The following is a 24,589-nucleotide window of genomic DNA, read 5'->3' on the forward strand; positions in this document are numbered from 1 at the left end:
AGGTTCCTTGTATACCTAGCTTGTTGAGGGTTTTTTATAATAATGAAATGGTGCTGGATTTTATTGAATGCTTTTTTTGCATCTATTGAGATAATCATATGGTCTTCATTTTTGCTTTTGTTTATGTGGTGAATCACGTTTATTGATTTGTGCTCGTTGAACCATCCTTGCACTCCTGGGATGAAGCCCACTTGATCATGGTGGATTATATTTTTGATGTGCTATTGAATTTGGTTTGTTAGTATTTTATTGAGGATTTTTGCATCTATGTTCATCAGGTCTGTAGTTTTCTTTTTTTGTTGTGTCCTTTCCTGGCTTTGGTATCAAGGGTGATACTGGCTTCGTAGAATGAGTAAGGGAGGATTCCCTCTTTCTTGATATTACGAAATAATTTCTGTAGGACAGGTATTAGTTTGTCTTTGTATATCTGGTAGAATTTATCTGTGAATCCGTCTAGGCTGGGGCTTTATTTTGTTGGCAGATTTTTTTATTACTGCTTCAGTCTCACTGCTCAGTATTGGTGTGTTTAAGGTTTCTATTTCTTTCTGATTTAGGGTTAGGAGTTTGTGTGTTTCTAGGAATTTACCCATTTCCTCTATATTTTCTGGTTTGTGCACATAGAGGGTTTTGTTATGACTAAGACCCCAAAGACCAATACAGCAATAACAAAAATAAATAAATGGGACTTAATTAAATTAAAAGGCTTATGCACAGCAAAGGAAATAATCAACAGAGTAAATAAACAACCTATACAATGGGAGAAAATATTCACAAACTATACATCTGATAAAGGGCTAATACCCAAAATCTACAAAGGACTCAAACAAATCAATAAGAAGAAAACACAAAAAACCCCATTATAAAGTGGGGAAAAGACAGGAACTGAAGTTTTTCAAAAGAAGATAGACAAATGACCAACAAACATGGAAAAATGCTCAGCATCACTAGTCATCAGGAAATGCAAGTTAAAACCACAATAAGATACCACCTTACCCCTTTCAGAATGGCCATTATTAAAAAGTTAAAAAACAATAGATGGTAGTGTAGATGCAAAGAGAAAGTAACATTGTACACTGTTGGTAGGACTGTAAATTAGTGTACAACTTCTGTGGAGAACAATACAGAGATTTCTCAAAGAAATAAATGTAGACCTACCATTTGATTCAGCAATCCCACTACTGGGTATCTACCCAAAGGAGAAGAAGTCATTTTATCAAAAAGACATCTGCACTTGAATGTTTATTGCAGCATAATTCACAATTGCAAAGATGTGGATTCAACCCGTGTGCGTATCAATTTATGAGTGGATAAAGAAAATGTGGTATTTATATACCATGGAATATTACTCAGCCACAAAAAGAATGAAATAATGTCTTTTGCAGGAACTTGGATGGAACTGGAGACCATTATCCTTAGTAAAGTATCTCAGGAATGGAAAAACAAACACCACATGCACTCACTAATAATTGGGAGCTAACAATGGGCACATATGGGCAAAAATAGATGTAAAGGACATTGGAAACCAAGAAGAGGAGAGGATGGGAGGTGGTAAGGGATAAAAACTTAACTTATTTGGTACAATGAACACTATTCTTGTGACTGGCATACTAAAAGCCCTGACTTGAGCATTACACAAGGTATCCACGTAACAAAAACATTTGTATCACCTTAATATTTTGAAAACAAAAACAAAATAAATACATTCATATTCAAAATAAACATGAAAACATGTCTACAACTTATACACAAATGTTCATAGCAATATTGTTCATAATTGCCAAAAAGTAAAAACAATAAAAATATCCATCAACTGGAATGAATAAAAAAAAGTTGTATGTCTATATGATGAAATATTATTTGGCAATAAAGAGTACATATTGATGCATGCTGCAACATAGAAGAACTTTATGAATCTTATGAGAACAGTATGCTATTCTGTGAAAGTTTCCAGTCATAGGAGACCATGTGTTATATGATGATTCCATTTGTGTGAAATGTCCAGAATAAGAAAATTCACAGAGAAAAATGTAGATTAGTTTTTGGCATGGGCTGAGGAGAGGGGAAATGGTGAATGACTGTTAATGGATACAGGGTTTCTTTTGGGGGTGTTGAAAATGTTCTAAAAGTGATTGTGATAATAGTTTCACAACTCTGTAAATATACTAAAACCCACTGAAGCATATAGTTTAAATGAGGAAATTTTATGGTATGTGAACTATATCTCAGTGAACTGTAAAAGAAAAAAAAAAACATACTCAATGTAAAAAAAAAAAAAATTAAAAACATCTCACATTACCAAAATGTGATGTTGCAGAAAATCAAAGTTCCCTGTCTGTATGTAATGATACATATCGGAGATCACTATTGTTTTTGGCGTTATTTTCTATGCTTATAGTAACATTATGATTATTATGTCTGCTTATTTTGCAAAATAGCATCATGTTATTTTTGCTTACTTAAAATTTAAATGTTTTCTCATTGTTATAATTTACATCCAGTAAAATGCTCATGTTGAAGCAAGAGTTTGGACAATTGTATACACCCTTGTAACCACTTCCCAGGATGTGTTAATAAAATATTGCTACTCCCTGGAATGGTCCCTCTGCCCCTCCTGAGTCAGTCCCACCCCCAAAGAAGCAGCCACTTTCTGATGTATGTTGTCCTCAGTTTGTTTTGCCTGTTCTTACACTTTATATCGGTGGTGCACGTGCTCTGTTTTGTCTAGCTTCTTTCCTTTGACATCATGTTTTTCAGATGCATCCATGTTGCTTTGAGTGTCACTATTCGATTTTCTCCTTTTTTTATTGCTAAGTAGTATCCTAGTGTGTGAATGCACCAAGATTTGTTTGGCCATTCTCCTGCTGATGGATTTTTGAAGTGCTTTTAGTTTTTGGCTATTCTGAATAAAGCTGCTATGAATATTATTGTCCAAGTCTTTTGTGGGCAGAGTTTTCATTTCCCTGCGATAAGCACTTAAGAGTAAAATTGTCAGGCTAGAGGGCATGTGTGTGGCTTGCTTTATAAGAAATTGCCAAATACTTCTCCAGAAGGACTTGCACCGTTCTGCTTCCCCACCAGCGATCTGTGAATGTTCATTTGCTTTATATCCTCATCTACAGTCAGTGTTGTCTTTTTAAATTTTAGCTATTACAATGGGGGCAAAATCATATCTCTTTGTGATTTTAACTTGCAGTTATCTGATGACTGATGATATTGAGCACCTATTTATTTCCTTATTTACCATTTGTGAAATGTCTGTTCAATTTCATTTGCTATTTCATTGTCTTTTTATTATTGATTTGTGTGTGTGTATGTGTGTGTGTGTGTTACATTTGTCAAACATAAATTTTGAGCATTTTCTCCCTGCTGTGCTTATCCCTTTTCCTAATGGTATCTTTTGATGAGCAGAAACTTTAATTTTGTTGAAGCCTAACTTACCATTTTTAAAAGTAGTCATAGATTTTCATTTATGGCTAAAAAAAATCTGTCTAACCATAGGTCACAACAATGCCTGTATTGTCTAATGTCACAGCACTAGTCCCATGTGGTATTTAAATAAAATTAAATTAAAAATTTAATGGACTAGGTACATTTCAAGTGCCCAGTTGCTACATATGGTGAGTGGCTGCCACAATGGGCAGATCATATCTAGAAGGTTCCCATCATTACAGAAAGTTCCATTGGGCACCACTGTTTTAGTTGCTTTATGCTTTTAGCTGTAAATCTCACTAATACAGAAAATGCATTTGACAAAATTCAACATCCATTTCTGATAAAACCTCTTGGAAAACTAGGAATAGATACCTCAATCTGGTATGGAAAATCTAAGAGAAGTTACAGCCAACCTCGTACTTAATGCTGTAGCAGGGAAAGCTTTTCCCCCGAGTTCAGGAACAAGGCAAGGATGTCTGTTCTCACCATATCTGTTTATTATCATACCGGAAATAGTGCAGTAATACACAAAAACGTAATTAAGGATATAACAACTGGGAAGAAAGAAGTAAAACTGTATTTTCACAAAATGTGATTATGTACATAGAAAATCCTAAAGAATCCATTTTAAATAAGCCCAAACCAGTCAAACAAAAACCAAGTACAAAGCCTGATTTAGTCACTCCATAATGTAAGCATGTATCGAAACATCACATTAAACCCTCCAAATATATAGTTGTTGTTTGTCAGAAAACTGTATATTCCAAAACAAAACGAAGACTATCCAACCATATGTATACAGATAATTGAGAGATGAAATTTAAAGTACAGTGCAATTTAGTATATTATCAAAAATCATCAAATACTGAGGAATAAATTTAATGATAGATGGGGGAGACTTTTTCACTGAAAATTACATATCACTACTGAGAGAAACTTAAAAAGAATTAAATAATTAGAGATATATACCATGTTCATGGATTGAAAAATATTGCTTGAATATTCATTTGTCCCGAATTAATCTATACTTTCAACATAATTCTGACCAAAATCCTAGCATGCTTTAGTGGAAAAAAAAAATTGATGAGCTGATTTGAAAATTTGTATGGGAATGCAAAATACCCAAATAAATTTTCAAAAGAACCAGATTTTAAGACTTCCTGTTAAACTGCAGTAGCCAAGATAATATGGTATTGGCATAAATATAAACTAAAAGATCAAAGGAATATAATATTAAATACAAAACAGATCCATAATAGACCTGCTGTTTTGTAACTGCTGTTTTCTTTTAATAGCACAACAGCATAACTGGCCTTTTTTCCATGTTTGTGATGAGGAAGTCTCCCTTTCAGGCTCTACCTTTAGTATTGAACTGCTGTGCAATATTCCATTGTAGAGATGTACAATAATTTAACCGGTCCTCAAATGATGAGTATTTGCCTTGTTTATTTATTTTTCTAGTGCAGACCATGATTCAGTGAACATCATTTAATTTATTTGTAATTGTTTCTATAGGACAAATTACTAGAAGTGGAATTACTGGTGTCATAAGATTTGAGTATTTTTAATTAGAATAGATATTGCCAATAGATATTGTAGTGCATGTTGTCAATTGACCCTCTAAAGAGTATCTGGCCTGGTTGGCCAAACAGCAGTGTTTTGATTTCTGATTCCCCACATCTTGTTGGTACTAGGCAAAAATTTTATTTCTTGTTAATTTAATTTCCGTGTATTTATTAATGAAGTTGATTATTTTTATTTATATGTCTCTATATTTGTTGTTTATTTCTTTAAATTAACCTTCTCACATACCCTGAAGCTTTGAGTAAATCTATTACCAGTTGAACTTGCTGGTTATTTAAATGAAATCAAAGTAGAAAAAGTTTAAAAAGTGTAATGTTTTTCTTTTCGTTTTTCAGCAAGGAATTTAAAACAAAAAACTAAACAAAACAAAAAACCCCCCAAAAATCTATGAACTAAGCACTTAAAATAACTTGTGAAGCTATGAATTAAAATCATTAAAATCAAGTTTCCAATATATAGTTTATTTGTACGAACTGTCTATAATTATTTCTGTAGTGGGAAAGTAAAATGAAAAATAATTCATTGGTTGCATATTATACATTTTGTAAACTTCTTTATCATGGAAAAGGTTTTAAATGCTTTCATGTTAGGGAGTTGGTTTTAGATCACAGTTTATAAATATACAGACGAAATAAATGTAGTCATTATGCTTTTAAAACTAAATGTTTTTGGGGAATCTTGTTAAGAAATATAAAAAATATTTAAAAATCTTTTTGTGTATCCACTGATACTATTCTCATATATTGTTTTCATTCTTTTATATAAGGATTTTTGGAAAATGTATTACAGTTTAAGAATGTTTTTTCTATTTGGAAAATTATTTCTAAAAGTTATATTTTCATTGTAAGAGCTGTAGTTTTAGAAAATCATCTAAAATGAATAGAGGTGGCTGAGATGATTTTCTATAACAAATACTGTCTCATGCCTTTTAAAAATTGCAGTAAAATATACATAACAGAATTGTCCCAACCATTTTAAAGTGTACAATTCAATGGCCTTTAGTGCATTTACAATGTTGAGGAACCATCACCGTAATCTAGTCAGAGAACATTTTTGTTGTAATGCCTTTTTGAAAACATTTTTTGTGGCTCTGTGGGGGCTCTAATAAAAATCCTTTTGGTTTTGTTGTTTAACGTTGGGGAAGCCAGTTTCCCTGTCTCAGCCTTGGCTTCCTTGTCTGTAAAGTAAGGATAATACTACAGTTTGCTGTCAAGATTGAATTAGTGCATTAACATGCTTAGAACAACATCTAACTGAGAAAGTCCTCATTAAACGCTCCCACCTTGTTCCTGTGAGAGATATTTTATCACTTTATCTCATTAAAAAGCATTTTACGAATGTGCCTATACTGATAAGTAGAAACCAAAATAAAAATAACCCGTTTGTGTATTTCTTTATCAGTGAAGAATTAAAGTGTTATACTAACTTCTTTATGTGTGTTTCCGTTGTGGACAGGAAGCTGACAAAAGTATTAAGGAACTATGTGGACAATGCAGAGAAGCCGGGAATAAACGACCAGCTGTATAAAGCCATGAAGGCTTTGGAGTACATCTTCAAGTTCATCGTGCGTTCACGGATACTGTTCAATCAGTGGGTATCACCTGTGCTGGCTCCTAAGAGGATTGTCAGCAAATCCTTTACTTCCTCCCTTTTCCTCGTCCCTTCTCCCTGTTCCTCTTTCCTTTCCATGCCTTCCAGCCCGAGAGAGCACTAAGAGAGAGCAGCCCTGGGGGGTCGCCTCCTCTCTCCTTCACCATTCCCTGTGCAGTTAGATGCAAGCGCTCTCCTGGGAGCCCTGCTCTGCATCAGCAGTGTGTGCATAAGAGTCAAGCTTTGTCTACTGAAAGCATTTACAACACCTCACGTGGGGGTCTGGGTGTCCACCAAGGGCTCTGAAGCCATTTCCAGCATACCTTTATATGGCAAAAAGGCCCCAGAGAACAGACAAAAATAAAACAAAGAAACAGCAATGAAAAGCCAAAATCAAGGTAAATTGGCTGACTTGGAAAGACTCTGGGTTTTCCTCCCTCTCTTCTTCAGCCAGGATGATGTTTTATTTCTGGAGAGATGGTCCCACATATGACATTTCCAAGTGCAAGGACACGCAGGTGCTTTAGCTCAGTGACATTTCTCACATGTCATATGGATGAACTTATGGATTGTTTCTGAACTTTAAAGTAAATTAGGGTATTAGTGACTTCACTGTTTTATAGGGAATACTGATATGTATATATAAAGTGCTGTGCTAACATAGGGGCTTTCTGTCGGCCTGCGACATCTCACCGTAGGTTAGAAAGGGTGTGAAAAGCAAGTGCATGGAGTGTTGGGTGTAGACTTTGGCTCATTCTGCTTGTTTCTTTTGGGGAATGGCCACTTGCAGGTGACCCACTGTGAGTGATGGTGACGGATGTTGGTTATTCTAGGTTGACATTGTTCCTGTAGGGGGATGCAATTCACAGAGATGGAGTTCATGAACCAGTGTCCCTCCGAATTAGAGTACATGCTGCCTTTGAAAAGCACAGCACTCTTGCAGCACAGCAGCGAAAACTGGGAATTGAAACAGTGTGTACCCAAATCAGTACCTTCCTATTTCCTCCTCACTTTATTTTCATTTGTCTGAAGCAGACATGTTCGGATAGGCCCAGGGGAAAGGGGAAGAACTCAGAATCTAATCTCATATCTACCATAATAGAAGTAAAGCCAAAGTGACAAGTTATTGACTCTGTATAGAGACCCATAAAAGTCACAAACAAGGTGAAACCACCAGTGGTCAGTGATTGCAGCTCCTGTGTTGCTGGTCAGAGAGTTGAGCGCGCTTGTGTTCGCTCCGGGTTCCCACGATGAAAACCACAGTCTCTGCCATTTTTACATACAAGGACCCAACACATGAGGACGTCGTGGTTTTATCCTTGACTAAGATGTCAAGGGCCCTTTCTTTTATTTTTCATATCATGGGTAGGCATGACCCTTGGTGTGGACTGAAGCTTTCTCTTTTCTTAGGAGTCTAAGTCATCAATGATTTCCTCATTGTTAGGAGTGAAAGGCAACATGGTAAGCCAGGTTATGTTTTCTTGTATTTTGTTTGATTTTATTTCAGTCAAGTTAATTCTATGAAAATGAGTTTCCTGGCACCCTCTGTATTGCCTTTGTATTTTCCACACCAATTTTAAATCTCTGATTATTCCGATATCTACACTAAAGTGGAAGGATGAGCATGAAGGAAAGCAATTGTCAGGTGATACAGGTTCTGTCAAGTTTTATTTGAAAATTTTTAATCTTGTGCACTTTTGTGATTAATATGGTATTGAGTCAGGAGTTTGATGATGGACACCTTCTTTCCAAGTACAATGCTGACTTTCATTCAGAGATTTGTAATTGAAAGACATGTGTATTGATAATCAGTGTATTTCTGCTGCAGTAGTAAATGCCATAATCTTTTCCATGATAATGCTGCTTTAGAAAAGATTGAGGTCACCTAGGTGGACTAGTAGCAATTTATTTCTCTGCCTCTCTCTTTAATCTCTTTCAATTTCAAAATACAAATGGCCTAAGATCTTAGAGCCACGGTCCATAAAATTTATTTAGTTTGATCAATATTATAGTGATTAGGAATATGATTGGCTGTCTGTAACAAAAAAACCCAAAACCCAATTTATGTGATTTAACCAGATGAGGTTCACTTTTTTCCCCCCACATCATGTGGAGTCCAGAGGAAGAATTCCCGGCTCATGTGCTTGCATGAGGAATTGGTGTCCTCATGTCCTTGGCTCCTTTTATCTCTCTGCCCCGACATTCTTAGGGTCTGTCCTTTAATCTCATGGTCCCAACGTGGCTCCCACTCTTCCTGGCATCACATCTGCTTTCCAGGCAGAAGGGAAGGAAAGGCCAAGGGGAAATAGGCATGCCAGCCACTCTCCTTTGAAAGAGCTTTTCCTCATCCCTACAAAGTGTCATATGCTTTTGTCTCAATGGCCAGAACCATATCACATGGCCACCTAGCTGCAAGGGAGGCTAGAAAATGATTTTTAGTGGGGCTTATTGACATTTTCAACAAAGTCAGAGTTCTTTCAGTAAAGGAGTTAGGGAGAAATATATAATGGATGGGCAATTAACATTTTTTTCTTCATACTTTTTTTAAATTTTTTATTTGCTTAAATAAATTTGTTTTTTTTAGAGACAGTATCTCATTCTGTCACTCAAGCTGGAGTGCAGTGGCACTATCATAGCTCATTGCAACTTTGAACTCTTGGGCTCAAGCAATTCTCCTGCCTTAGCCTCCTGAATAGCTAGGACTACAGGCATGAACCACTGCACTTGGCTAATTTTTAAAAAAAATTTTTTGTAGAGATGGGGCCTCACTATACTGCCCAGGCTGGTCTCGAGTTCCTGGCCTCAAGCAAGCCTTCTGCCGTGGCCTCCCAAAGTTCTCTAATTACAGGCATGAACCACCACACCGGCCACTTCCTCGTACTTTTAACCCAGAATGTCTGTTGCCTGAGAGCTTAGAACTTCCCTAACTCATTCCAGGTTACAAACTCCTACTTAACTATAGGCTATGCAGAGACTTTCTTCCCTGTTAGTTTGGGGGTCAACTCTGAGACTACTGTCAGTTTCTCTTTGGCTTTAAGTCATCTGAGCCCTAAGTGACCCACAGATGTGATTCAGTCCTATCAGGTTACATAGAAATGGGGTGAAGTGCTTAGCTGACCATTGTGTTGGATCCAGGAAGTGTTCTGTGTTAAAGTCCTCAGGAATGCCTTTGTCCTGGTCCCTGGCAGCATGGCACAGCCCATGACCCCTTGGCCTGCCTTTGTCCTGGTGTGGACCCAGCAGAAGCCAGGCATTATGTGAGCTTTGCTGGGATAACTTGTTTGTCAAAAGAGCTGAGACTGTCAAGGATACAAAGTGGTCAGGAGCTGAGTCGCAGCAATTGCTAAAATGCAGTGAGGCTTCCTGAGCCTCCAAGGCTGCTGTGTGTGCATTCCTGACCTTGTCTGACCATGTAGTGTGGCCGTGATGGTGACGTTGAAGATCCTGATCCCTCCCTCCCTCTCTTTCTCTCTTTTCCCCAGCCTCTTTCTTTTCTCCCTCCCTTCCTCCTGTCCTAGATCCTTCCTTCCTCCCTTCCCTCCCTCCATTGCTTCTTCCTTCTTCCATAAATACTTAATGAGCTTTTGAGCCCTGACTATATCCCAGACATTAATAGTTTGACTTTATTTTTTTCTATCAATGTTTCCTAAGTGTGCTCTTGGCTGCCTCCTACAGTTCTTGAGGGGAGAGAAGGACGTATTATTCCTTTTCAAAACATAGAACACAGTTGTAGCTGCATTGTGTGGATACGGCAATAACTTATTAAATTTAAATCTGTAGTCTAAAACTGTTGAGAGATGTTTTGGTGTCTTACAGATTTTTTTGGTAGGAAACAAATTCATTGCCTTACAGTCACGGACAGAAGGGGTGAAGTTTTGTTGTGGTCCCTCCCTTTGTCCTCACCTAACTCCCTATTGTCCTGCCATAACATGTCAGTTGCTACTTCTTCATCTTTGATATCGAAGGCTGTAATTTTAGATTAAATCATATTTCTATCTTGTGGAGACAAGTTAACGAAAAAGAAGTCCTGTGTCCCACGCAGATGTCTAGAACGTTTGATCCCTCAGGAGCTCTAAGCGGGTCTCGTGTGTGGTGTTCTGAGAGGTGGGGAAGAAAACAAACTAGGGCTCTCATTTTCTTACCTGCAACACATTTATTACCTTGGGAGAAAAACAATTGTGCTCACAGCTGGAATTGACAAGTGTGTTTTTCTTTTTGCAGTTGGTCTGAAGTTTTGAGATCTTTTATTTTTCTGCTTCTTTCAAAATGGTCTGCTGTGTTTTCCTATAATGCATTGTTAAATTCCAGGATACTTGATAGTAATTATTCTTCCAAAGAACAAAGAGGTGAAATTTCGAGATGAAGATATGGAAGCTTATCTTAGTTATCTGACTATCTTTTTTGCTATGCAATTCCATACTTTCTGTTTTGTTTAGAAAGCTTATTGTGTTTTGAAATGAGAACAGCAGTTTAAAAGCTCTGGCCCACAGACATTTGGTTCCCGGGGAACCCACTGAGAGATTCTCAACAGCCAGGGGCGCTTCTCTGCTGGTTTTTGTTTGTCTGTATTTTGTGTGTGGGCGGATCGCATTAACTAGAAAGCCAGAAAACAAGACATCCTGCATCACACCTTCCGAATCCAATTACTAAATCTACTTATTGCTCAGCTCCTCTTCTGTCTTCCCTGTGCTTTGTAGAGTTTCTGCCTGTCATCCAGTGTTAGCTCTGTGAATAATTAGTTATTGATCATGAATAAATTTTGCAGATCTTTTTGCTATCATTCCCTGGGTCACAAAATAGAATGTAGTTAATAGACAGATACCCTATCATTCTTTGTTAATGAATACTTATTTAAATAGAGCAAGGAATGAGTAGCTCCTATTCATCTATTTATCAGTAGTCTCTTGAGTTCTTTCTTCCCAGCCTTTCCTCCACCTCAAGGTGGGTCAAACAAGTGACTCTTCCTGGTTTATTTGATAAATCCAAGAGCTGAGATTCTAGAGACTTTTGCAATGATCATTTCTAACAGAAAGTTGCTTCAAAGGGATCACTGTAAAAGGCTAAGAACCATTTATATGTGCTAACCATGTTGATTGGCAGCAGAGAAACTGATTATTAAATTTTCATCCTAGACAGGTTCTTGGTAGAATTTTGAAAATAATACATAAAGAATTTATTAAGTATGTTATATAGATTTTGAAGCTGTTGGGGTTACACAGATTTATATTTGTGATGTCTTTCTTATGGATTTACTCCTCAATCAACTTGAAAAGTTTCTCTTTATCTTTTGACTAGTGTTTACATGGAATTCCTTTTTTCATTCTTTTATTTTCAACCTTTCTGCGTCTTTATTAAATGTATGTCTCTTATTCACAGCATATAGCTGTATTTTGATTTCATACAGTCTGGAAATCTTTTAAAGTGGGTATTTGGTTCATTTTCCTATAATTTAATTAAGTAATATGTTTTATTTGTATCTGTTATCAATCTCTTAGTTTTCTCTTTTACTCATCTGCGTTATGTTCCCCTTTTCTTCCTTTTTTACATTCTTTTGCATCTATTAAACTTTGTTTCTTATCTTCCCATTTTCTACTCTTTTGACATATTAGTTAAACATCCTTTTACTACTTTTTAAACTATTATCATAGAGATGGTAACATGCATGTTGGACTTGTTATAGAGTAATAAATATTGTCACTGTTACTACTCCCCTGAGAACGCCAGACGTGGCTAGGAAAATAGCCCACTTTAGCTCCATTTTCTCTTTCCTCTCTTATGTGTTGCTATTGTCATACATTTCAATTCTACATGTATTTTAAACTCCATAACACATTACTATTATTTTGTACAGTTAGTATTTGTTTGATGTGTTTTATATTTTTCATTGTTTTTCATCCTTTAATTCCACATTTCCCTCTAGGATCATTTCCCTGTGTCCAAAGAACTCCCTATAGAGTTTCTTTTGGTCTAGGCCAGCTACAGGCTTTGTTTGTATGAAAATGATGTATTTCATCAGTGTGTTTGAGGGATATTTTTATTTACTGTAGCATTCTAGATCAGCAGTTACTTTTTTCCTCCAGAAGTTATTCTCTTCTCTTTTGGTGAGAAGTCAGCTTTCAGACTTACTGTCACATCTTTGAGGTAAATGGTATCTTCTCCTCTGGCTGCTTTTACGGTTTGTCTCTTTTTCTGTGGTTACTGACAGTCTTACTATGGGTTGCATAGGAATGCTTTGCTTTTCATTTATTCTACGTTGGATTTTTGAATTTTTGGATTGATGTCTTTTATCAATTTTGGAAAATTGTGGCCATTATCCATTCTATGTTGCATTTGCCCCATCATCTCCCTCCTTTTCTTCTGGCACGTCAATTACATGTATATTTGATTGCTTCATTGTGCCCACATATCCCTAACACTCTTGTCCATATTTTCTTCCTCTGTACTTCCATTATTTTTCTGTGACTTCTTTTCCATTTCACTAATTCTGTCTCTTGCTGTGTCTACTCTAGTTAACCCATATAATGGATTCTTAATGTTAGATAGTATATTTTATAGTTTTAGAGTTTCTACTTGATTCTTTTTTATAGATTCATTTCTCTACTAAAAAATTTCATTTCACCTTAATTTTTCCCATATTTCTATTTTTCATATTTCTATCTTTCTGTTTTGTATTTTAGAATATAATAATTTCAGTTATTTTGATGTACTAGTTAGCAAACTATAATATCTTGATCACCCATGGGTCTGTTTCTGTTGTCTTATTTTTCCTCTTTGACTCGGTCCTGTGGTTTGGCTTTTTGCTGAGTATAATAATTTTTGTTTCGAGGCAGGACTGTCTGTATGTAAAATTGTAGAAGCTTCGGAGGATGTGATCTTCTTTAACAGAAAATTCTCTTGCCTTCTTCTAGGCAAAGTGGGACTGACCACCTTACTCTAACCAGAGACTACTCAGTCAAGGCTGTGCTTTAGCCTTGGTAAACCTCCGTCTACATTTAATTTGCTCCTGCCTTTCCATGATTTTCAACTTGAGAGTTTGCTGTGTTACCTGGGGCCCCCGTCTCTGGCATTTTCCAAACTTTAGTCATTTTCTTTGACAAGTGATAAAAATTCTTTACTTTTTCTTACAGAGGTTTTGATTTTGGATTTTAGTCCTCCACCCCATGCAGTTCCAGGAATTAGCAAGTGCCCTGAGGGGAAAAGTGATTGCATGATTGAAGCCACCCAACCAAGCATTGCACCAGTCTGCCAAATGTTCTCTCTGCCACCTGCAATCAGAAGTTCAGTCCTCTGTAATTTTAATTGTTTGGCACATCATTTAAGCAAAGCCCTATCTGAAAACCCTTATTTACAAAACAGTTACACTAGGTTGCAATTTGCCATTTTACACAGAATTCGTTGCTGCACGATGGAATCATTTACATATAAGATTACCGCTAGAGTAATTAATTATCACTTAGTTTACAAAATTTTCCATTGTACACAAGTTTTCAGGTATGGTATACTTTTAATTAGGCAGAAAATAGTCTGTATTAATAAAACATCTGAGTCTCAATCTTCTAAAATGCAAATACATTGCTTTTTAGTAACACAGCAACTTGAAGTAGCTGCTAATAAATAATTTATAGATGAAAGCTACTTACAATTAGTAACATTAGCATACACATAACCAATGTACAACTTTCTTATTATCCATTTATTGAATATGTTCCACCTCATGAAAATTTTTGCTACCACTGATTCTAAGATGAATGAATATGTATAGTATCATTACTCTGAAATAAAGTAATTTTGACTTTACTATATTAATAGACTATCATTTTTAAATGATTATAAGATCCTGGTAAATTTAGGCAATGAAGTGTCTGTGATTGTGAATTTCTGACTCTATGGGTTTAAAAACACTGGCAGAAAGCACATGAAATATTAACTGTAATTTTTGTGGGGTGGGATTCAAGCTGCATTTCTCATCCTTCTTCCTTCCTTCTCTTCCTCCCTCTATCCCCTGCTGCCTTCTTTCCTCCCTTTCTATGTGTTTTCTGGGTTCTTCAGATTTATATTAAAAAATGTAATATGTTACAATGAAAAAAAAAACAATAGATAGTATCATTAAGAATCAGCTTCTTTAACGTGGACTCCACAGTTGAATGGTCTGGACTAATCAGATTGCCAAATTGCCTTCCATGTTTCATGGATGCTGAGGAAACCGGCTCCCCTTCTAACTTGTCATCCAGAAAGCTCCACTAATGGCTACAGACACAGGATCAAAAAGTGTTGAGCGTTCTCTGTTTCGTGTGTTTCTTCGCAGACTATATGAAAACAAAGGAGAGGCCGACTTTGTGGACTCTCTGTTGCAGCTGTTCAGATCCATCAATGACATGATGAGCAGCTTGTCGGACCAGACCGTCCGGGTGAAGGTAAGTACTTACCACATGCAAGGCGGACATTTATGTATGTATGTATGGTAGGATTTTCATTAAAGTTCATCAATGTGCCCAGGATGCTATAGTTGTTAATATCAGACATCTCATTTGATTTCAAGAGCTGTACTTTCTTTTTAAATTTTTTTTATTTTCAGTTGGCACGTAATAACTGTACATATTTAGGGGATACAAAGTGATTTTGCACACATGTATACAATGTGTACTGATTAAGGTACTTAGCATGTCTATCACCTTGAACATTTATTGTTGCTTTGTTACGAACATTCAAAATCCTCTCTTCTCGCTTTTTGAAAATATACAGTAAATTATTGTTAACCACATTCACCGTACAGTGTTACGGGACACTGAAGTTTATTCCCCCCCCCCCACCTGGCTGTAACTTTGTGTGGAGTAGGTAAAGGGCTTCCTCTGCCAGCTGAGAGGGCTGCACCCTGGAAAGACCTTGAGTGGGAAGCCCAGGAGTATCTTTTGTAGTGAACAGACTCATGTTGCATTGCTGTGAAAGTCTTGTTTATTTCTCCTTAGGTACTCTTACATATTTTCATTGCTTGTCCCTATCCATTGGCAAAGAGAGGTTTGGGAGAATTGATGAGAATCATGTTTTACACCTCATTTGTGAGGGCATCTCCTTACCTGTGAGGATGGGGAGGCTGAGGCTGATGGTGCCCCGGCATCAGTCAGACCTCAGGCTACACCCTGCAAGTGGTGCCGCATCTTTGTCCTTCAGTGGATCTTTGTGCAGCAGAGTGAGAGTCTAGCATTCTCGTCCTGCCTGTCTTCTCCCTACTTTGGATGACCTTATCTTGCCCTGTTGTAACCTGGAAGGGAGATGACTTCCTCTCAATGTGAGGCCTGAGAGTTCTCCAGGACATGCCCTGGTGTGGAGGTGCCCAGGAGGCGGAGTGTGGGGAGGACACAAGGAGCAGCCCCAGGACGTCACACTCCTGTGCACCCCAGTTATGGCTGTGTTCATGGGGCTGACGTATTGCAGCAGGAGCCGTGCAATTTGCAGTTTGCTGCCTGTGCTCACGCCTTCCAAGAATAAGAATCTTCCGAATGATTAACTTGTACCTTTCTCTCAACTGTTCATGGTAGATGCTTCTATTCCTACTTTCCTTTTTTAATGTTCTTTTAATATATAATTTCAGGAAGCATCCTTATGGCTATTGTCTTAAAAGTGTTTTGGGCAAGTCATTTCTCAGCCTTAAAGCTTTGCCATATGCCCTGGAACAAAGATGTATGTGTGCTGAGATGTGTCTCATGGTTGCTGTGACCAAGGAAACCAGCGTAACTAGGCATGAATCATGTCAGAACTTACCTGTCATCTCCGAGGTGGTGCAGCTGTCTGGTAGAGCCATTGGATTCTTCACTATAATTTCTTGATCTTTACATGAATTTGTTTTAACAATTGGTGACCTAGAGAGAAAGAAGGGTATGTGGTGCATATGTTAAAGTTTAGATGAATTATTTTGGCAACTTGATATTGCCTAAAGCTGCCTTATTGTTCCAAGGTTAAAATTAGCTATGCATTTGGTACTTTTACTACTGAATTCAGTGGCATTTTAGAAAAACAGACGCCTATAGTGTAAGAATAGATAAAAATTACAGAAGTTTTGAGCCCAGAAGTAATTTTAGATTGCTAAATATATTCTTACATTATTAACTTTGATTGGGCTTGACTTGTGTCTGCCTACCTCCCTTGAAGTCAAATTAGTTAGTGACTGGAGACGGGAAGACCTTTCTTCAGTGGGTGTTTTTTTATAAGACACGAGTGACTTCAGTGACGTTCACGCACTGATGCAAACCTTACATCTGCGAGACAGACGCACCGTGTTCTTTTGATATGTTGCTTCCCTTGCTGCTAATTTGGTATCTCCCCCCGGCTCTGCCCCATGCGATTGTGGCCTGCCCCCCATGTGGCATCTCAGAGCCTTGCGAGTCCCTTCTGTGGCCTCTGGTCCCTTGGCTCTCCTTGGTCACGGTGTCGTGAAGCACTGTGCTTGTGCGGGTCCTCAGTTCTTCTGACTGAAATTATGGCAGAAAGTCTCCTGGCTGTCCCCCATGCCCTCCTGGTGTACCTGCCCTTTCTTGTTCCCTGGCATCTGTTTCAGTGTTTTCCTAAAATTCACGTCTGGTGGTAACTTGCTTTTTCTCAAAAGCTGTGACACCCTTAAGCTGCCCGGAGAAAGGCGTCAGACTCCGTATCAGCCACCCCGGCAGCTTCACAGGCAGCCCGGCCAGTTCTCCTGGCCTTTTGCCGCCTAGAGACGCAGGTGGAGCACCTTCCCGAGGACGCCACACACCTGCTTGTTTGGAAGCCTCTGGAGGGTCCACTCCCCAAACCAACGGTTGATAGAAATAAGCGTTAGCTCCTCGTGCTAGAACAGCAATAGCTGGTATTTGCTGATCACCTACAGTTCACAGTATTTCCTGTATGTCAACTTCTTTGGTCCTTACAATGACTCTATTAAGTCGATACCATCAGTGCTTTTAGATCAAGACACTGAGGCCCAGAGATGTTAATTAACCTTCCCAAGGCAACACAGGTAGGTTGGGGTCCAGCGCTGGTTTAAGCTTCGCTTGCGCAGTTCCAGAACCTCTTTCCCATTCAGCTTCCCTAGAGGCTAGTTGCTGAGCACCAGCCATCCCATGGCGTTTGGAAACAGGGCTGTATCTGTCATCCACATCAGTGGATAAGGGGCCAGTACTGGCTGGAAAGAGTAGACGTTATTCCATGTGGAGCTTTCCATCCAAGTGGAAATAGTCTATGTACGTGCATAAAGCAGTTAAAAAACTTTGATGATGTGCCACAAAAGTTGGGTGAGTCTGACAGGGAGAAGAATAGAGGGAGTTAGAAGCGGTGGTCACGAGAATTCAAGGAGAGGGAGAGCTAAGCGGTGGCCCCGTGTGTCGGCGGTAGGGGGTTCTGTTTCTTGACCACTTGTGCATCTCAGTGCTGGATTGGGGCATTGGGGCTTTGCAGTCAGTTGTCACGGGCATTGAAATGTTCACTCAATCCCATAAATATTTAATACCTTCCCTGGGGGATGACCCTGGAAAAGACTGCCCCATGCAGTCTGTTGTCCTCTGTGCTGTGTTAGGGAGGATGACAAGTAAGGCCTGAGAATTCCAGAATTTTCTGTAGAAGGACGCTTTGACCATGGTCCACAGTAAGAAACGGATTCTTACTCGGTGAGTGTGTGCGAGTGTTGTATATGTGTATGTGTGTGTGTGCACATGTGTGTGTTGTGTGTATGAAGCTGAAAAATGGTTCATGAAAAAGTTTTCATTTACTCCACTTGATGCATTCTAGCATTTTCTGTTCTATTCTAGGCCTCTGTAGTCTATGCTAGACTAATGTATTTCACTGAAAAAACTGCTGGTTGACAGGCACTAAATTTATTTCATAAGCGGCTAATGGACCTCAACCCACAACTGAAAAATGCTGCCCCTTCCCAGTCTTTAGTGTTCTTCCCCTATGTCTCCTGTTAAGTTTATTATGAAAATATTATCATTAGTTTTCTGTGTTTCTTCCATTGTCGAGACAAGCCTTGGCGCTCAGGCGAGTCTCCCCACTGCCGTGTGGATTGGATGGGGAAGAAGATTAATTGAATCTGGCCCCCCCCATGCAGAAGTTGGCACACAGATGTGTGAGGGTTTGTCTTCCTTCCAGGGAACTGTCCCCGGGGAGCAGGCTTCCCTGCCTCTTCCTACTCTAACCACTTCCTATCCTAGTGCCATTTCCATCTGGCCTCCTAGAAAGGAATTACGTTGGAAACGAGCTATTCTGTAATCTCAGGAAATACAGCTGATGGGTGAATTTTGCCCTCCAAGAGGCACATTTTTAATTTCTTTAAAAATAATTTCCTGACTTGAAATAAGCCATGCTTGCTTGCTTTGTATCTTACTCCAAATTCTTCTTATGAGAAGTTTTCACTGCTTTTTGTCTGTTTCCAAGCTAGCATCTGGGGTCCACACTGGTAGTCACAAATTTGTACATTTAGAATTTTGTTGTCCTCACAAAAGATAGTCTGAATGTCTTAGGGAGGGTGACAAGTAAGGAACAGATATGAAATGATTTGCTTGCAGATGAGGAAATTGGGCTCCACTCAGTAACTTTTGGCCTACCCGGCACCTCACTTTTAGTAACAGCAGCTCCTCTTAGCCTCTTCTCTGTATGTGTTCAGCATTTCCATAAAGATATGAAGTCCTGTTAGTTGTGTTAATCAAAGCAGGCATTTATTGTGTCCTTGCCCTCAGTTTTAAAATTAATATGTGGTCGGGTTGGAAAAGTAGAAAATACCAAAAGTTAATTAAGAAAATGAGAATCATTTATTGCCTTTCCTCCCAGAGATTACACTGTTAGCATTTTTGTCTTTGTAATTGTAAGCCTTTTCTCCTCATTGAGTGTCATCTTATATATGCTTATGTGTCTATACATGTATAAAATTCTGTGTAGTATATATTCCTGTGTGTATACGCACTCACACTTTTACAGTGCTTATTGGCTACATTTGTTTCTACATGTCCTTCAGTGTTTTTCAAGAACATGTTTTTCAAGGTTACATATTACCTCATGTTTGTATTATAACTTGTTTAATCAGTTTTCTATTTGAGGGCACTTAGGTGGTTTCTGGTTTTCATTTTCGTAAATGGTGCCTGGCTGACCCTCTCTGTTTACGGCAAGGACCTTGTTCCCTCTGGTTTGCTCTGAGGCTCCCAGATTTCCAAATGCTCTAAAGTCCTATGAAAGTCATGATCGAGGCTAGTGGGATGTGCCTTCTAGATGATGAATCTGCATGTCATTTATCTGGGTCGTTTCTGTTAACTGTGGCTGTCTGGACTCGGTTTTCTGCTAGCGCTCTGGTCTGTCTGTGATTCTATGACATTCTACACTTAGTGGGGTTGAACTACTCACCTGCAATGTTGTGTGGCTAGGCAGACATTTCATCTCTCTCAGAAACGACGAGCTTTTGTAATCTCTGCTTACGTTGGCACAGGATTGTTGGCCAAGTTAGGTAAGGAGGAGAGAACTCTGGTGAGTTCGACTCTCTCTGCACAGGTGGATCTGGTCCTGGAGTGAACCAGACAAAGAAGTATCGAAGCCATCACAGACCAGCATGCAGCTTAAAGAAATTGGGGAACATATTGAGACAGAAAGATTTACTAAGAGTAAGTGATAAAATATTTTACCTTCTTTATTTTGAGGTGGAGGAGTGGGGGTTTTCATTGTGTCAATTGGTCCAAGAATGCCATGGACAGGAGTCAGGACTGGACTGTAAGTCTCTCATCATTGGTGCAGACAAGGATGCAATGGTTTGGCTGGGGACCTTCAAGGTCATGTTACCCCTGGGTGGGACAAATTTGTTGAACCAGACTGTCGGGCAGCTGAGGGCTGGCAGCTCAGGCGGAGCCAGCCTTGACAGAAATAAACAGGCAGGCCTTCTGGAAAGTTCTCCTACTGACACAGAGAAGACAGGGAGGTCCCATGGTGAAGGGAGGAGGGTAACTAGCCAGGCTTAGAAGTTATATTAGTCACCTAGGATTGCTGCAACAAAATATCATAAATCTGGTAGCTTAAAACAGCAGAGATTTATTGTCTCACAGTTCTGGAGATTAGAAGTCTAAAATCAAGGTGTTAGCAGGGAGGGTTCATTCTGGGTGCTCCAAGAGAGAATCTGTTCCATCCTCTCTCCTAATTTCTGGTGGTTGCTGGTAGTCCTTGCCAGCCAGGGCAGGGCAGGAGGACATGGGGTCAGAGCTCGTGCAGCCTCAGGGCTGGCTTCACCTGGGCTGCCTGCCCTCAGATGCCCGATACTGTGGACTGTGGTGATTTGACAAGTTTGCCCTATACACAGATGATGAGACACTTGCAAGTGAAGTCATCACTCATGTCAAAAAAGAAGCAGCAGCAGAAGAAAAGAGAAAGATGAAAAAAATATTTTTATGACTTGCTCTTAGCAAACCTGTGGGTCAAAATGCTCCCAATTTCATTACACTGCTTGCTGGTCTGTGGCTTTGCAGAGGGTTCCACAACCTGGCTGAGAGCAGCAGCTCTTCAGGTGGTACAGCGTCCCACAATCTTCTGGGCTGCTTCCTAGGATTCTTCTTGCCCTCTCTGCGGGGAATGATACCACCCACATGGGCAAGACTTAATCTGGAGCAGTCTGGATGGATGTACTTGTTTCTTGACTTTCTCTCCACCTCCATTTATAGTGTCCATAGTGCATTGCAACAGTGGCAGAAACGGAGCAGTAGCGCGATGTTGCAGAAATGCAACAGTAGCTGGAAATGCAGCAGTCGCACAATGTTGCAAAAATGCAACAGTAGCGGAAATGCAGCAGTCGCACAGTGTTGCAAAAATGCAACAGTAGCGGAAATGCAGCAGTCGCACAGTGTTGCAAAAATGCAACAGTAGCTGGAAATGCAGCGGTCGCACAATGTTGCAAAAATGCAACAGTAGCGGAAATGCAGCAGTCGCAGTGTTGCAGAAATGCAACAGTAGCAGGAATGAAAATCGTTTTTTTCCTGCCACTGTACTCCAGGGTCCAACTATTTGTATTGAGTTTCTACCAGTTGTGGTGCATGTGCATGAAAATTTTTATAGTTACAACTTAGGTAATTTTTGGTTTACTGATTTTTTTTTATTATATCACAGTACCTTTCCATATTAATGTGTAGTCATAATTATAATTGTAATGGCTGTAAGCTGACTCAGAACATGTGCTTGAATTGATGTGCATTCATTTGCTTAATCAAATGATTTTTCATCAAATCAGTTTTTCTATTCTTGAATACGAGAATCTTGCTTTTTAGCACTTTAGCATTTTCAGTCTGTAGTGAACGATTTCATTGATAAGGAGTGGGTAGTGTTTAGCATTTACTTTCGTTTTGTGACCAGTTTCCTCCTGTTGATTACCCCACATTTCTACCTGCATCAGAGGACAAGCCTTTAATTTGGGATTGCTGAGTTCTGGGCCCTTCCTTGCTGTCCCTTCCACCTTACCCCTGTAATGAGGCTCCCTGGAGGAACAACTCTTCTTTGACCATGGGGCTTCAGTGCTCAGGAATCTGGAGTTATTTCCTTCTCCTGCCTGATCTTAGTCTTCATGGCTCTGTCTCCTGCTGTCCCTCCCCATCTGTGCCCTCTGTTTTGGATCCTACCTCCTGCCCACATGCAAGGTGCCCGCCATGGTCAGGATTTATTCAGTGTTCCTCTGAAAGTGAGCAGGTCTCATGGACAGGTTTATGCTCAGAACTTCATCATTTTTTTGTTCATTTATTTTCAAAATTCATTCAATCATGTGCTCATTCTACCATGTGCTGGGCACTGTGCAGTCATACAGACGGGCTCTGTATTCTCATGGGAGTGAGAACTCCATGTGTTCTACATTGGAGTGAGCGAGGCAGGTGTGAACCCAGTAACCACACCCACACTTGTGCACCTGCACAGTTGTAATAAGCAATTTAAAGCAAATTGCAGACAAAAAATTCTCATTGTGGATTATGGTAAGTCATTTTAAGAAAAAATAAAGGTTGGGGTGACAGGGTACATCGAGGGCATGGGAACAGTGTGGGGGTTCAGGGAAGGTTTCAGGAGGAGTGAGGTTAAGAAAGTGTAGCATAGGGGAAGTTCCAGGTGGAGACACCAGACAGGAAGATATTTGCTACTTTCAAGAAATTGTGAGAAGATCAGCGTCTGTGGCTGGAGAGAGTGGGCAACGAGACAGCGAGGACCTTGAGAGGACAGAGAGGCAGGGCCGAGTGTGTGGGGCCTTCCCAATTGGAGGAAGCCACTAGAGAGGGTTGGTCAGGTCAGAGCTGGCTTTTCCAAGGGTCATTTCAGCTGCTGTCTGCAGAATGGGTTAGAGGCAGGAGAGGGAGCAGGGAGTGCAGAGCTGTCGTGTCACCCAGACTAGGGGCTGGGGGGAGAGCAGGTTTTCCACCTTGGTCCCCTTGACGTTTGGAGCCAGGTTGTTCTTGTCTTGTGCTTTGGAGGATATTTAGCAGCATTCCTGGCCCCTGCCCAGCAGCTCTCCCCAGTCATGATAACGAAAAATGTCTCTAGGCATTGCCAAATGTCCCCTGGGTGGGGACGTCGTGGGTGGGTGGGGGTTGCTCCTTGCTGAGAACCACTGGGCTGCAGACTTTAGGGAAGGGGATGGACAACTTTGCAGGTCTAATCTACAGGCCACGGTGGTGCATCTGACTCGGAAGGTGGGGAAGAGGGAGGGAGGTGTTGTGGCCAGCTCCCAAACCTTTGGCTCAATCAACTGTGTGGACATCGCTAAAGAAGCAGTGAAGACCATAGAATGTGCAACACCGAGGGCTTCTGCTCCTCCTTCTGGGAATGTTGTGTTAGTACCTGCCTTTCTCTGTCCTGGGAGGCCTGTGTCTGCGCTGATGGAGTGTACCGATAGGTCTTATTTAATTCCTTCTGCACACTTTGGCTGTCCTCTTCCTGTGTACGCACCTGCCATTCCTAACTACATGACTGTCTTTGAGGACTAGTTGCTCATTTTCTTTTAGTTTTTGGACAGTGTCCTGCTTCCACCCCTTGTCTGGTGTCTACTTAGTATGTGCTGTGGGCTGGTTGGCTTTTGGTATTTGTGTAGATGTAGAGCTCATCACCATTGGATGCTTGGTTACATAATGTAGCAGGAAAAATACCAAACCCAGACTCCCATATGGTTTGGAGGGAACTTAGCTGTTGCTTTTGTCCAGATGGATTGTGGAGCTGAAATAATCCATATCCCTTCTATTTGTGCAGCACTCTCAGTCACCAAAGCCTTCTGATGCATGTTACCTCTGAGGATCCTCCCAGCACTGCCATGGTGGCTGTTAAAAATAATGAAAAAGCTTTCTTAAAGGATGGGAGAGAACATAATCATGCAAAGTCTGTGTGTCTTAATAGCTGAGTCATTGATGGAAACATTTGTACCCCACATCTACTGGCTCTTGTCTGGGATCTTCTAATGCAGCTATTCCTTGGAGCCCTTCAGAGAGAGAGAGGCCAGGGTTAGTACAGACCAGTCTAAGCAGTGTCTTCTCAGTGGACGGAAGATACCAGGTCTGCAAAGACTTACATGCCCCTCATTTATGGAGTAGAATTTATAAATGCATTTTCTGTAGTTATTTATATTAATAGATTCTTTTTATATTTTATGTTTCTGTGGCACTGAAACCTATTTTGATTGCAAATTGCATAAACCTCAAATAAGAGCTAAATAAAAGGAAAGATATTCCATGTTTATAAATAGTCAATTAAGATGCCAGTTCTTCCCAGCTTGATCTACAGATTCACTGCAATCCCAGTCAGAATCCTAGCAAGTTACTCTGTGGATACTGACAAACTGATTCTGAAGTTTATGCATGAAGGCAGAAGACTGAGAATAGTCAAGGCCGTATCGATGGAGAAGAACCAAGGCAGAGGCTGACCTGCCCAACTTCAAGTCTTGCTCTAAAGCTGCAGTGATCTAGTTGCATAAACCCAACTCAAATTTGCTTCAGAAAGAAGGAAATGAATTGATTCTTGTGGTTGG

General features: G+C 39.7%; 1 protein-coding gene across 1 annotated transcript in view; it reads left to right on the top strand.

Moving 5' to 3' along the window:
• Positions 1-24,589, top strand: part of DOCK1 (dedicator of cytokinesis 1) — a 470,019-nt gene that overhangs the window by 115,209 nt on the left and 330,221 nt on the right. The window contains exons 22-23 of the mRNA XM_069460828.1: positions 6,472-6,606; positions 14,912-15,020. Of these exons, the coding sequence (XP_069316929.1) occupies positions 6,472-6,606; positions 14,912-15,020 (244 nt within the window). The remainder of the gene's footprint in view (positions 1-6,471; positions 6,607-14,911; positions 15,021-24,589) is intronic.

The sequence above is a fragment of the Eulemur rufifrons genome, chromosome 28 (genome assembly GCF_041146395.1).
Source record: "Eulemur rufifrons isolate Redbay chromosome 28, OSU_ERuf_1, whole genome shotgun sequence".
NCBI lineage: Eukaryota > Metazoa > Chordata > Mammalia > Primates > Lemuridae > Eulemur > Eulemur rufifrons.